Source organism: Penicillium malachiteum, assembly GCF_028827825.1.
Source record: "Penicillium malachiteum strain IBT 17515 chromosome Unknown utg000005l:1.0-9002435.0:1.0-325561.0, whole genome shotgun sequence".
NCBI classification, from domain to species: Eukaryota; Fungi; Ascomycota; class Eurotiomycetes; order Eurotiales; family Aspergillaceae; genus Penicillium; species Penicillium malachiteum.
This window is the reverse complement of record NW_026643098.1, coordinates 20,565-33,514: the sequence shown is the minus strand read 5'-3', so window position 1 is coordinate 33,514 and position 12,950 is coordinate 20,565. Positions and strand designations below refer to the sequence as shown.

The window sequence follows — 12,950 nt, the reverse complement described above, 5'->3', positions numbered from 1 at the left end:
TGGTTTTCGAAAACGTAAAACGAATAATCAAGCTTGACTAAATCAACGGACTCCTACCTAGGATAGAGATAGAGAGACCTAAAAAAGCTGATACTGATAGGATTAGTCTGAGCCTCTCGCGGATCCCCTCCCAATGTAGAAATATAATTAAAACAAAGGAAAGCAGAATGCAAGTTCAATCACTCGCACAGTTGCACTTGACCCTCACCGCCTTCACAACTCTTCTCAACGGTCGGCATCCACCCCGGCGCTTGCGAGCTCTTTTGACTCAAGGCCAAGGGAGTATACTAGACCTAGCACTACACACCGAACGGGCATTGTTATTCTCCTTCCGTTAACCTGTTTTTCAGGGGCGATTCTCTTGGTCACTCCAGCGGGACATGTGCCACTGTATGGTTGCCCAATTTGTAGTTACACCGTGTCGTCGTTTGCTAATATGAGCCAGGTAGGCATGCAGGCTGATTCGCCTGGTGCGGATCAATGCACATGCTTGCTTTGTGTAATCCCGCTTATTATTCTAGTGTCTACTTGCTTCAAGTTGGTGCCTCAATCAACTGTTTAGTCGGCTGACTGGTCTTCTCCGATGTCCATGCTCTCTCCCATTGGATCTTTGCCTTTTTTCCGGAATTGACGCTTATCCGCAGCTCCGAGACGGATATGTCAATTGTGAGGAATCTATGTTGTATCGGCACCTGGGGTTTCTGGGTCCACCTCGTTGCTCAGCACCCCAGCTGGAATCCATCCGAGGCCGGTTTGCCGGTTTGCCGGTTTGCCGCTCTGCCAGTTGACGGATCAAGTTCAGGTGATCCTCGAGACCAAACTTCGAACCACGGCAGCTCCCACTTTCCCCTCAATTCCACTTTCATCGGAATACAATTTCAAAATAGTAGACCCACTTCCATGTGCCAGGTTGTGACTTTCTCTGTCCAAATCTTAAAGGTGCGGGTCTCCATAATGAACAATTGGCCATATTCAATTGCTTGTTGCAAAGCCGATATTCTCGGGGTAGATCCGAACACCACGCCACATGATCCAATCTTCGGATACTGAAATGCTCCCCACTCGATTTAATCGGATCACAGTTTAAGACCGGTCGTGTTTAAAAAAAAATAAATAATGTGAATCCAGATAGAAAACAATCCCACTATCTTGGAGCTTTATTATTCCCACCGTCCATTCTGTACCAACTTGATTGAAAAAACTTGAACCGATGGCTACACCTAAGAACTTTCACGTCGCCGTGGTGGGTGGTGGTATTGCAGGTGTGACTCTGGCGATCGCTCTTCACCACCGCAATATCCCTGTGACACTTTACGAGCAAGCACATGCATTTGGCGAGGTGGGCGCCGGTGTGTCCTTCGGACCCAATGCCGTCGCGGCGATGAAAGCCAGCCACCAAGGCATCTATGAGGCCTTCCAGAAGGTCTGCACACGGAATATGTGGCCGTCCAAGGAGAAGGTCTGGTTCGACTATCTTGATGGGCAGACCATGGGCACGTCGACTACTGCCCAGAATCCCAGCCAGCAGGATATTGCCTTCACCATCTCCAACAGCACCGGCCAGACCGGAGTCCACCGCGCGCACTTCCTCGACGAACTGATCCGGTTGTTACCTGACCACATCTCGCGGTTTAACAAGCGACTAGACACCATAACCGAGCGCGCAGATGGAAAGCTCGTCCTGAAGTTCGAGGATGGCAGCGAGGACGTCACCGATGTGGTGATCGGTTGTGATGGAATCAAGTCACGGGTTCGGCAGCTGATGGTGGGTGAAGACCACCCATCTGCCAAGCCCTCCTATACGCACAAATATGCGTACCGTGGTCTCGTGCCCATGGACAAAGCGATCGAGGCAATCGGGGAAGAATTAGCTTCCAATTCCTGCATGCATGTAAGTTGCGCCGTGGACTCTTAATCGGGAGAAACCGGACTGACAATGATGACAGATGGGTCCCGGTGGCCATGTATTGACTTTCCCTGTTAACGAGGGAAAGACGCTCAACATCGTGGCCTTCCACACCACTCCTGATAACTGGGCAGATTATCCCAGGTTAACTCGACAGGGCAAGAGAGAGGAAGCTATCAGCGACTTCACTGGATATGGACCTAACGTGATCAATTTGTTGAAGCTGACCGAAGAAGAACTCAGTGTAGTGAGTCTCCTTCCATTCCCCGCAACCGTTCACCATATGTTGGGACATGCTAATATTTCCTAAGTGGGCAATTTTCGACCTGGGAGAACATCCTGTATCCACATTCAGTAAGGGGCGTATCTGCATCTCTGGTGATGCGGCACATGCCACATCGCCGCATCACGGCGCGGGAGCCGGGATGTGCATTGAGGACACGGCAGTATTGGCGGCATTGCTAGAAAGCGACCAGGTACAGACACCCAAGGACCTCGAGGATGTTCTCACTACTTTCGATCTCTGTCGTCGGGAGCGAACGCAGTGGCTGGTACAGAGCAGCAGGTTCGTTGGAGACTGCTATGAATGGCGGGCTGAGGGAGTGGGAAGAGATTTCAAGAAGATTGAAGAAGAAATCAACCGCAGGAATGATATTATTTCCAATGTGGATATTGATGTCATGTGTGAGAATGCCCGACAGCAGCTTGCTCAGAGGCTCTCCAGTTCTTAACATTGGAACCTTGAAATCGTCTCAAGATTTCTGATATTGTTAAGATTCGTTGTTGAATTTCCGAGGGAGCAACCTGGGAATAGAGACTGTACATATACTGTGAATACCAAGTCGATATAAATATGAAATTAGTTCATAAATTTCCTCCTGCCCAGGTGAAGCCTTCAATATTGGAGATCGTGCGAGTTATTTTCGTTGATGTGGCTTCGTTCTTGGTCTGCACCATAATTGATCATATGTATCAAAAACTTGAACAAGAGTTTTGATCCAACCTACGCTGAATGGGCTACTCAAGTGCTGAAGTGATGAATGAAGGGATACCCGGTACATGGCACATGTGCATTTGAATGGATCTAGGTACCATATTTTTTAGTGGCAATTCAATATTAACGCTACATAACGCTCCAGTACGTATTTACCACCAATAAATGAACTTGAACATGAATGTGTGAGATATGGAGCTGAAATCTGCTAAAGGTAGGACTCGGAAAGTCTTCAAATTTATGTGAATTTATAGGAAAAAATCTTGGAAAGCCCTGGAGTATGTAAGCTCAAATTCAGTGCGATCGTTTAATTTCATGTTCTCATTTGAAGGAGGACATCTGGACATTTGGACTTGGATGTTTTGATTATTCCGACTCGGAGTCATGTCATTCGAGAGCTTATCGGTTAGTAGAACAGAATCAGGGTACATATTGAAGAGTTCTCATCATACTACATGGTTCATTTTTACTAAGATCTCAATTTCCATATTCAGAAGCTTAATATTGTTCATGGACCAATTCTCTCGTTGTATTCTACTATAGAGTCTAAATATTCCAAAGTGGCATGGCAGTAGACGGGAGATTTATAACGGAAGATGAAACTTTCTGTATAAAACCTTCAGTATGTCAAGTTGCAAGCGATGTATTTAATTATCAACTCAGTCCAGGGAGACAAAGATCGATTTAACCTCTGTCCAAGAGTCTAGCCCCTCTTGGCCCAGCTCTCGACCTGTGCCCGAACCCTCAGAACCACCGAGAGGAAGATCTTGGCAATAATAAGGCGAAGAACAATTGACTGCAACAGACCCAGCCTCGAAGTTCTTGGTGATCCGAATTGCCCGGTTCAAATCGTGTGTGAAAACGGTAGCGTAAAGACCAAATTCAGAATCATTAGCTCGTTCGAGGGCATCGGCTTCATCTTTGAAACGGTTGATACATGATACAGCCCTAAAAAAAAAGCAATCAGTGCCAGATCACTATATATAATCATGCGCAATATAGCAATCATATTGATTTAGTCCGAGGTCAGAACTCGGAACTTGAAAGACTAACCCGAAAATTTCTTCTTTCATGATTGGACTTTCTTCTGGCACATCGATGAATACTCGAGGTGACACGAAATTTCCCTGAGAAGGATCCGCGTTATCGTCAAGAATCGCTTTGAAGTTTTCAATTCTCGCCCTATTCAAGAATTTTTGGATGTTTTGAACTTGCTGGGTATCTGCTTGAGGACCAAAGTTGGTCTCAGGGCCCAATGGATCTCCTGCCTTGTTAGAAATTGCCTGGATTTCTTTCAGATAGAGCTGAGTAAACTCCTGCGCAATTGAGTCCTGAACATAGATTCGCGAGGAAGCCATGCATACTTGACCTGAATTGAAAACAATAGAGAATGCGGCTGCCTTTGCGGCTTTCTCAAGATTGGCATCCTCGAATATAAGCAAAGGACTCTTTCCACTGTTGATCAAAAATTAGCAAATTGTTTATTCAAAAGAGATCGAAGTCAGTCGTAGCTCACCCAAGTTCAAGTGTACATGACTTCAGGTTCGACTCGGCAGCGGCTTTCTGAATCAACTTCCCCGTCATCGAACTGCCAGTGAAAGCGATCTTCCGGATGATTGGGTGACGTGCAATCGCATCTCCGCAAGGAAGGCCAAATCCAGATAAAAAGTTCAGAACCCCAGGAGGGAATCCAGCCTCATGAGCTAGACGGGCAAATAGTAGGCAGGTAAGCGGGGCTTTCTCGGAGGACTTCACAATCAGGGTATTTCCGGCGATTAATGAGGGGCCGACTTTGAAGCAGAGCATAATTAAAGGGACGCTGCGAATAAAACCTGGCATTAGCAACCCATGATATTCCAGTCTTTGAGTTGGACTTCTTGTCTTGAGATCTATCTTACTTCCATGGAATAATTGCAGCGGTGACACCATAAGGTTGACGGAGAGAGAGATTCAAATGATTCTGGGAGGTAAGAGATGTCACACCATGTACATCAAGGGCCTTTCCTGCATAATCTTCGGACAAATTAGTCACTAGGGATGTATATTGCCAGATCAAGCTAGCCATCAATGGTGCACTCATATCGCAATGTTGCCGTTCCCATTGTCGAATCCATGTACTGCGACACAGGTTTGCCCATCGACAGGGCTTCCAGCCGTGCGAACTCTGAGGTATTTTCGTCAACTAGATCAGCAAGACGAAGCATGAGTCTTCTTCTCTCGGAACCTACATCATATTATTAATATATGGAAGAAGACAACTTGGATTTGGGAGGGTTGTTCTGACCGTCAAGCGAGGACCAATTCGGGAAGGCTGCTTTGGCGCTATCAACAGCACGGTCGACGTCTGCTGCCTTAGCTTCTGAGACTTCAGCAGTTATATTGTTATTCCAAGGGTTGAATAACTTGAAAGTAGATCCATCCAAGGAAGGTACAAACTCGCCATTGATAAAATGACGAGTTTCGATTGATAGAGAAACAGACATCTTGAGCTTCGTGGTTGTTTGCAAGGTAATACGATTAATTGATGATTCACTGGAATTAAATTAATAAAAGATGGTATTTATAGTATTTCCCTATACCTTTCACTCAGTCTATCGTCAATGATCATAGAACTTGAAGTTCAAGTTTCATATACAATTACACTTTTCGGATATGGGCTTCCGATCGGAAGTCTCTCTCTAAATCTTCGGCTAAACAGTAATGTATGGGGCTCCATGGGGTTAAGTGGAGTATTATTACTTGCTTCCCCGGGTGGCGTCAATAGTGGAACTTGAACCCAAAAAAAGGTCGCGGGGTTGAGCAAAGATGTGAGGCAAGAGAGGAGATCTCTTCTTTGCTACCTCTATTCTGTGTAATTGAAGTTGTATTAGGTACTAGGAACTGAAATTCCAAGGTTATCATTGTTAGTGAACTGTGCTGGGGTCATATCTCGGGCCAACAATGTTATACTTCCTTTGCTTCAGCTCAATGGGCTGTTTATTCAAATTCATGCTCCAAGTTTACGGACTATGCTCGCGATCACCAAGGAGCTTCCGAACGGAACTCGCTTCGGATCTTGAACCCTCTGCAGAGTACCGTAATTCCGGGGAGCTAAGATGACGGAATATCTGATAGTAGTAAGTGGGAATGCATAGATAGACATTATGGATGCAAGTCTGCTTTTCTGTTTTATGTTCGTTTTTCTTGTCCATAAGCAAATCCTCAATTCATACTCTCTCATAATGAACCACAAGTCTTGCGCATTGGTTGTCCAGTCCGTTGGAGGCAAGCCCAAGCTCCTCGAAATCGTTCTAGATTCGCTGCAGGCCAACGAGGTGAAAGTTCAGATATACGCGACCGGCGTTTGCCATACAGATTTGGCATGTATGGAGGGGCATATTCCAGTTCAGTTCCCCAATGTGTTTGGTCATGAAGGTACGTTTGACATGATCTAGAAATGAAATCTCCTGCGATGAAGTGATACTCAATTTCTCCGAACAGGTGCTGGAGTGGTGCTGGAAAAAGGAAGCGGCGTCACAGATGTGGAGGTCGGCGATAAAGTCCTGCTCAGCTACAATTTCTGTGGTGAATGCACTCAATGTAACGCAAATTCCCCGGCCTACTGCGAAAAGCTGATGCAGCTCAATTTCAGCGGGGAGAGACTAGACGGCTCTAGCACGATGCATCTGCCCAATGGAGAACACTTATCCTCCTATTTCTTCGGCCAGAGCTCCTTTTCGAAGGTCGCAGTGCTCAGCAAATCATCAGTCGTACGTGTTTCGCCGACCACGGATCTGCAGCTTTTTGCTCCACTGGGATGTGGAATGCAAACCGGAGCCGGTGCGATCTTGAATACTCTCAATGTGAGACCGGGAAGTTCAGTGGTGGTTTTCGGAACGGGGTGTGTTGGTCTCGCCGGGGTCATGGCCGCCAAAATCCGGGGAGCTCGAATCATTGTTGCCGTGGATCTCCAGCCTGAAAGATTGGACTTGGCCCGGGAGCTGGGTGCTACCCATACCTTCCGAGGAGACGATCCCCACATCCGAAACCATATCACTGATCTATGTGGATCTTCGCGGGGCGCGGATTTCGCCCTTGATTGCTCCGGTGCCATCCCTGTCATAGAGACGATGATTGTGACTCTTGGAATTCGCGGGAGAGCTGCTAGTGTCGGGGCACCAGCTCCTGGCAAAAAGGTCGAAGGGGATGTTTTCTCGCATCTCACAATGGGTCGTCAATATCTGGGTTGTCATCAGGGTGACAGTGTTGCTAGAGAGGTATTTCGTGTCTTCAATTTAGCCATATGTTGCGCGTTGACTAATGTGGCAAACGGATGATTCCCTATCTCATCGAGAAACAAAAAGAGGGGAATTTCCCTCTGGAAAAGTTGATCAAGGTCTATGATTTGAATGACTTCTCGCAGGCATTTCATGACATGAAAGAGGGCCTGGTCTTGAAACCTGTGTTGCGATGGACTTCATAGAGAAGGTTATGATAAATTACAGACTCGAAGGATAGACTCAGAGAGGAATTCAAATTGTTTTCTTGTCTTTGTGACACCACGATCCATATAATCATATTGAAACTCTTTGACATATTCCAAGGTTCAAGAATAAGCAAACTGATGATTATCCAGACGTCGGCTCATGATGTAAATTCTGGTGTCTATGTCGTCCCGAAAGATCTAAACATCAGTCTCCTTCACTTTACAAATAGAGAATATCGTACGATTCAATGACATACAACCACGAGCTATTCAAGATACTGAGGATGTAGTTCCCATGATATCTGGTAGAGTGCTCCATATACTAATCGAGGCTTTACGTTTGACGAAAGATCACATACGTACTGGTTCCAAGGTTGAACTCACTCCAAGCTCGGAGGATTTATGAAAACATCATGATGGTCACTGGTAGGTGAACTTACATACTAGCTTCTCCATCGCATCGACAGGCGCCCTTTTTAGAGAGCGTTGGAAGAAACATTGAAGGAACCACATATGCAAGGAATTTGAAAGATCTCCCAGCATAATACCAATATAGATGGCAACATTGAACCCATACTAGTAGTATCTACTTTCAAGTTATCGATATTTGAACACATGCTAGTAGTATCAATTGATTTAGTCATGATCATCGTGGGAGGCCTTACTCAGCTACTCTCAGCCCCAATTTGAAATCTCTCCTTATTTCATGAAATATTTGAATATTTGTATAAAATCTGACTTTCAACCAGTACCCATTTCTTTATCAGATTCAAATGTTTGAAATCTGAATTTGAAACTCCCGAATTTCTATACACTTACTTCCCTTGTGAATTCCTCTCTGTCGTTAACTGGTGGCAGTGGTGCTGAAAATGGTGAACACGGGCCTCCCAAGCCGAGACTGAAACTTGCCGTCAGCGACGAGTCAAGGTACGTGGAGCCGCGCAAATTATTTTTTCACCTTCTCCCTTCAATAGTCAGATATGGCTGACCAGGCATAGTGCGACCTTCGTCGACCATTTTGTCGAAGATGTGAGAAGATCGGTCGCGTCTGCTCCGGGTATCGGGACCTGAGCAAACCCACACTCACATTCCGTATCCAAACACCAAGTACATTCCCCAATCGGAAGAAACATGGTCGTAAAGGCGCAAACATTGAGAATATTAATCGATCCCTCAGCTTAACCAGCCAACCAGGATGACCATCCTGAAAATATCGTGATGGTGTCAGAACGAACGCCATCATTCCAAGCTCTGTTTATGGTGTCACAACCATGGGAGTCACATATTCTGCCTTTGATGATACACAACTTCTCGTTCCCATCACCTACTGGTGGTCGTTTTTCGAGGGTCACTGGAGTGTGTACCCAACTTGCTTTATAACATTAACACAAATGCGAATCTCCCGTACTTGGGACTTCGGGAGCTCGAGGTCGTAGAGCCCGCAATCTCTGTTGAGGCGTTCCTCTGCATCCTTGATGCCTTGTAAATCCCCACTCCAGTCATCAAAGTGCAATATCCCGCGGGTCAATAAGAAAAACAAGTGATGTTTCTCATTGTAGAAACAGACAGCCTGAATTTGATAAAAAAGGAGAGACTGATAGAGAGCGCTTATCGATGTTTCGATAGAATTGCGGATTGGTCTAAAAGACTCTTGGTCGCTGATGAAATCTTGACTCAATATTTTGTCGGTGATGTCGGAAAACCATTCGATTCTACCCACGACGTAACCCACCCCGTTGCATAAGTCAATGCCGGATTTGACTGGTTTAAGGAAAATCTAGGAATATAGTGTAGTTAGCTTTTCATACAACCACATAATTTTCCTTTCATGCAAGTAAACCCACATCCACACTTGACGAGATGACTGCCCAGGGCAAAGCGACATGCGGGATTTTCTGCAAAGCAATATCCAGAAGGTTCTTGACAGCCGTTATGACTGCGATGTTCCTTTCCGACAGGCCTCTAGCCACCTTGCTTCTCTCAATCTTTTCCAATCCCTGATCAATGATTCTCTTCATCCGCTCCTCTCCAAGACGTGCGCCAGTCTCTTCCTGATCCGACAAGTTCATTGAAGTTAGTTCCTCATACCGAGTCATGTATTTTTCTTTGGATTTGTCGTTCTTCAGGGCCTGCTAAGCATTTTCCCATAGGGCTTTGTGGATCGAAGCGTGCTTAGTCGTTACATCAGGAGCTTCAGAGGTCACGGTGCGTTCCGCTCCAACAGAACTCGAACTTTTGGACTGAGCAGGACTTTTATGGTGAGCACGTCCAGATTTTGCAGGCTCTACGCCGATGGATGGAAGTTTCGAGCTACGCTTGTCAGATTGCCCCTTCCACCGATCCCGGAATCCGTATCTGAGTCTAGAAAGATGACCTTCCCGCTCAGCCGAAGACATTTTTTGGGATCCTCCTCCGTGAAGTTCGAAATGGTAGACCACGTTGGGAGTTTTTCGAGTAGGACTGATTCAAAAAGAGAGCGACCTTCAGAAAATCTGTTTATCTTCAAAGTCACCCAGGATCGAACCCCTCCCCCGCGAATTGGAAAGCTCGCCCATCAGTCTGCTGACTACCCGGCCCGACCCCGGGGCCGTAACTTGAAACCCAAATGGATGCCTGATAGACCAACTTCACACACACAACAAATAATCCAGAATCATGGTGCTGGAGCTAGAGAATGATATAGGCCGTGTAGGAAAGAAAAATAGACTGTAACAGATGGTTTCAATTCGCGTATGGATAGCTGCTCATTTCAAGAATGTTGACATTAAACCGGGACACAATAGTATTCTGCCGATATTCACCGTCCTCTCGCTTCATCAAAGACTTGATCAATTTACTCAATTTCATATTTCTGACAACGTCCTGGGGAAGCAAAAACTATAACACTACCATACACGAAAGCAACTATGAGTTGAGAATGTAATACGCGGCTTTCAATTTCACAATTTATACCTCATCACTCAAAAAGTAAGTGGCTGCCACGGGCTCTCCAACGGCCTCCACGATAGGCGTGAGACTGAAGTTGAAACGAGCATCAGTAGTTTGTGAGTAGTATGTTCCATCCAGTGCAGCCTGGGGAGGAACATAACCAGCTGGCTGATCAAACAAGTATAAGCTATAAGTATGGTTGGTACTATCGCGAGGACGTGGAGCTGTGTACTCTGCAAGACTATCGCTTGAGTTGACAAATTTGCCATTCTCGATGGTATAGTTGCCGCCCCACCAGTGGACCCGGGTGGTCGTGTTGGTGGCGAGACCAGGCACCAAGGTATCATAGTATGATGCGGTAGTAACATCGGAGTCGGGAATGTTCAAATCCATCATGATAATCATGTAATTCGAGTCTCGGTGCATTTTCTTGCTCGCTGGCCAGATAGCAGGCTGATCACTGACGTCTAGACTCGCGGTTAACACCTTCACAGTGCATCACTCAGGGAAAGATCATAAATGTACCATCAGGGCTAATCCAGACTCCAGGGGTGATTGTTGCGTTCTGAAATGCCGCTCCCAAGTTATTCCTGGTGTATGCGAAGCTGCCAGGTGGCGTTTGGGCCAGCGCGCCGGCGGCGAAGAGGAAGGAGAGAAGTGAACCGATCATCGCCCTATATCAGTTCTATTCTTGGAAGTAATGTTGGGATGTCTGGGTTTGAATTGCAGTTGGAATTGCAGTTGCAGTTTTAAAAACAACTTATGTGTTCTATCCGAATTGAACATATTAGCATCCGAATGGTGCGTATAGATTGCGGGAAAAGATCGACGGAAACACGGAGGAAGCAACCCGATGAAGTTGTCAGGTCCGAGATCCCACTTTATGAGCCACTTGGTCACCCGAACTGTCGAGCATGACGAATCCCTCACCAAGCTTAAAATTGTGAGCATACGTATGCATCATCATTTCACTCTACACTTCAGGTTCCCTTGGCTCATCAAGCAGGTAATAATAGTGGATCATCTTGCCAAGCACCCCTTGATTTAATATCTGTTGATGTTTTACTAGCACAAGTCAACCACTGTGACCGACTAAATGTTACAGATTTGATTAATCTGATGGGGCTGATCATGTCACTCCAATATTAGTATAGAAGGAGATCATAAGGTCTACTCGATACCTCAAGGGAAATTAGAGATCAAGAAAAGTGTATTGCATTCTTCAAATATGGGGCTTAGTGGTGAACTTTCAAGAAAGTCACATTTGGACCAAGTCTCTTCAGTATCTACCGACGAAGTTCCATTCACATCAAAGTTCATCAAATTCTCGTTCACCTCACCCCTTCACTGCACGAGGTTCTTGGGGGTAGACCGAGGATGCCAGGCATCACCAACTCGGAAACCCTCTGGAAAAGGATCTGTGGGATCAAGAACGACTAGCCGGAAGCTTGTAATCCAAGCGCTACCCTTGACCCGTGGTAGCACCGCCTCATAGTTGCCAACCTTGGTCACACCCACAATGGTACCGGTGTACTCTGTTTCGATAATACTGGTGTGTTGAAATGACTCGCCCTCAGCCATCTGCTTCCTAGCATAGAGCTGGGCCATTCGAGCGCAAGTGCCAGTTCCACAAGGAGTTCGATCGAGACGGCCAGGAGATACAACCACAGCATTCTGCGCTTTCTTCCCACCAGGTCCATCCTCCAGAGGTGCTGTGAAGATGAAGTTGGTCACGCCGTTAATGCCCAGATTTTCAGGGTGAACAGGGTGAACGGTTGCTTGAACAGCGCGCTTGATCCGCTCTCCGTATTCGCCAATCTTCTGGCCATCATTGGGGTTCATGGTGAGGTCTGTTTGGGCCATATCGACAATAGCGTACATCATACCGCCCCATGCAATATCACAGAGAATTTTTCCAAGCCCCGGAACCTCAACTTCCAAGTCAAGATGGAATACAAATGCGGGGACATTATCAAAGGCCACGTTCTTGCATTTGTTTCCCTCATATTCAGAATCACAGATACCAGACCGGCAGCAGTATCAAGCTTGAGAGTAGTAAACGGCTCTTGCGTCTTGATCATTCCAGTTTCAAGAAGGGCAGTGGTTGTACAGATGGTATTTGAGCCGGACATGGGGGCATACTCCTCACTCTCCATAAGGAGGAATCCTGCATCGGCGCGAGGGTCGCAGGGTGGTAGGACAAGGTTCACATTACACGAAGGGCGACCGCGAGGCTCATTGAGCAGAAGTTGGCGTAGCTCATCCTTTTACGTCCAGAAGTACATCATCTTGTCGAACGTTGTCTTTCCAGGAACATCAAGAACTCCGCCCACGATCACATCTCCGATTTCACCGGCGGAGTGGACACTAACGATATGGACGGTGCGACTTGAGAGAACCATGATGTTTTATAGATAGCGAGATGAGTTGAATGAAATTTCGAGACATCTGGGTGAGACTATGAGCGTGGATGAAGAGCCAACTTCTAATGACCAATTTTTCAACTCGATCCCCTCATTCTTCGAAGGTTCTCCTCATCTCTCAATCTGTAGCTCAAGATGTCATGACTCTAGCTTGCGCCGATAGTTAATTCATTCTACTATTGAAGGAAGTGAATCCTCGGGGCTTTTTTGGTGGACTCATCCGAAGTCAGTAAG

The 12,950-nt window shown here is 46.2% G+C and overlaps 7 protein-coding genes across 7 annotated transcripts; 2 read left to right on the top strand and 5 right to left on the bottom strand.

Moving 5' to 3' along the window:
* Positions 1-1,210: 1,210 nt before the first annotated feature.
* Positions 1,211-2,637, top strand: N7483_009914 (uncharacterized protein; the record flags this gene model as incomplete). Its single annotated transcript, XM_057093341.1, has 3 exons — positions 1,211-1,891; positions 1,947-2,153; positions 2,218-2,637. The coding sequence occupies 3 exons, from the start codon at positions 1,211-1,213 to the stop codon at positions 2,635-2,637; spliced, it is 1,308 nt and encodes a 435-aa protein (XP_056942637.1).
* Positions 2,638-3,559: 922 nt separating this feature from the next.
* On the bottom strand, positions 3,560-5,383 carry N7483_009913 (uncharacterized protein; the record flags this gene model as incomplete). Its single annotated transcript, XM_057093340.1, has 6 exons — positions 3,560-3,848; positions 3,954-4,355; positions 4,417-4,719; positions 4,799-4,913; positions 4,963-5,124; positions 5,185-5,383. The coding sequence occupies 6 exons, from the start codon at positions 5,381-5,383 to the stop codon at positions 3,560-3,562; spliced, it is 1,470 nt and encodes a 489-aa protein (XP_056942636.1).
* A 738-nt stretch (positions 5,384-6,121) lies between these two features.
* Positions 6,122-7,362, top strand: N7483_009912 (NAD(P)-dependent alcohol dehydrogenase; the record flags this gene model as incomplete). Its single annotated transcript, XM_057093339.1, has 3 exons — positions 6,122-6,314; positions 6,381-7,156; positions 7,234-7,362. 3 exons carry the CDS (start codon positions 6,122-6,124, stop codon positions 7,360-7,362), a joined length of 1,098 nt encoding a protein of 365 aa, XP_056942635.1.
* Positions 7,363-8,713: 1,351 nt separating this feature from the next.
* N7483_009911 (WD40 repeat-like protein) lies at positions 8,714-9,461 on the bottom strand (the record flags this gene model as incomplete). Its single annotated transcript, XM_057093338.1, has 2 exons — positions 8,714-9,142; positions 9,210-9,461. 2 exons carry the CDS (start codon positions 9,459-9,461, stop codon positions 8,714-8,716), a joined length of 681 nt encoding a protein of 226 aa, XP_056942634.1.
* A 36-nt stretch (positions 9,462-9,497) lies between these two features.
* On the bottom strand, positions 9,498-9,761 carry N7483_009910 (uncharacterized protein; the record flags this gene model as incomplete). Its single annotated transcript, XM_057093337.1, has 1 exon — positions 9,498-9,761. One exon carries the CDS (start codon positions 9,759-9,761, stop codon positions 9,498-9,500), a length of 264 nt encoding a protein of 87 aa, XP_056942633.1.
* Positions 9,762-10,311: 550 nt separating this feature from the next.
* N7483_009909 (mitochondrial 54S ribosomal protein mL38) lies at positions 10,312-10,963 on the bottom strand (the record flags this gene model as incomplete). The annotated part of the gene is made up of 2 exons (XM_057093336.1): positions 10,312-10,760; positions 10,819-10,963. The coding sequence occupies 2 exons, from the start codon at positions 10,961-10,963 to the stop codon at positions 10,312-10,314; spliced, it is 594 nt and encodes a 197-aa protein (XP_056942632.1).
* Positions 10,964-11,637: 674 nt separating this feature from the next.
* On the bottom strand, positions 11,638-12,695 carry N7483_009908 (proline racemase family protein; the record flags this gene model as incomplete). The annotated part of the gene is made up of 3 exons (XM_057093335.1): positions 11,638-12,279; positions 12,318-12,557; positions 12,609-12,695. 3 exons carry the CDS (start codon positions 12,693-12,695, stop codon positions 11,638-11,640), a joined length of 969 nt encoding a protein of 322 aa, XP_056942631.1.
* Positions 12,696-12,950: the final 255 nt, after the last annotated feature.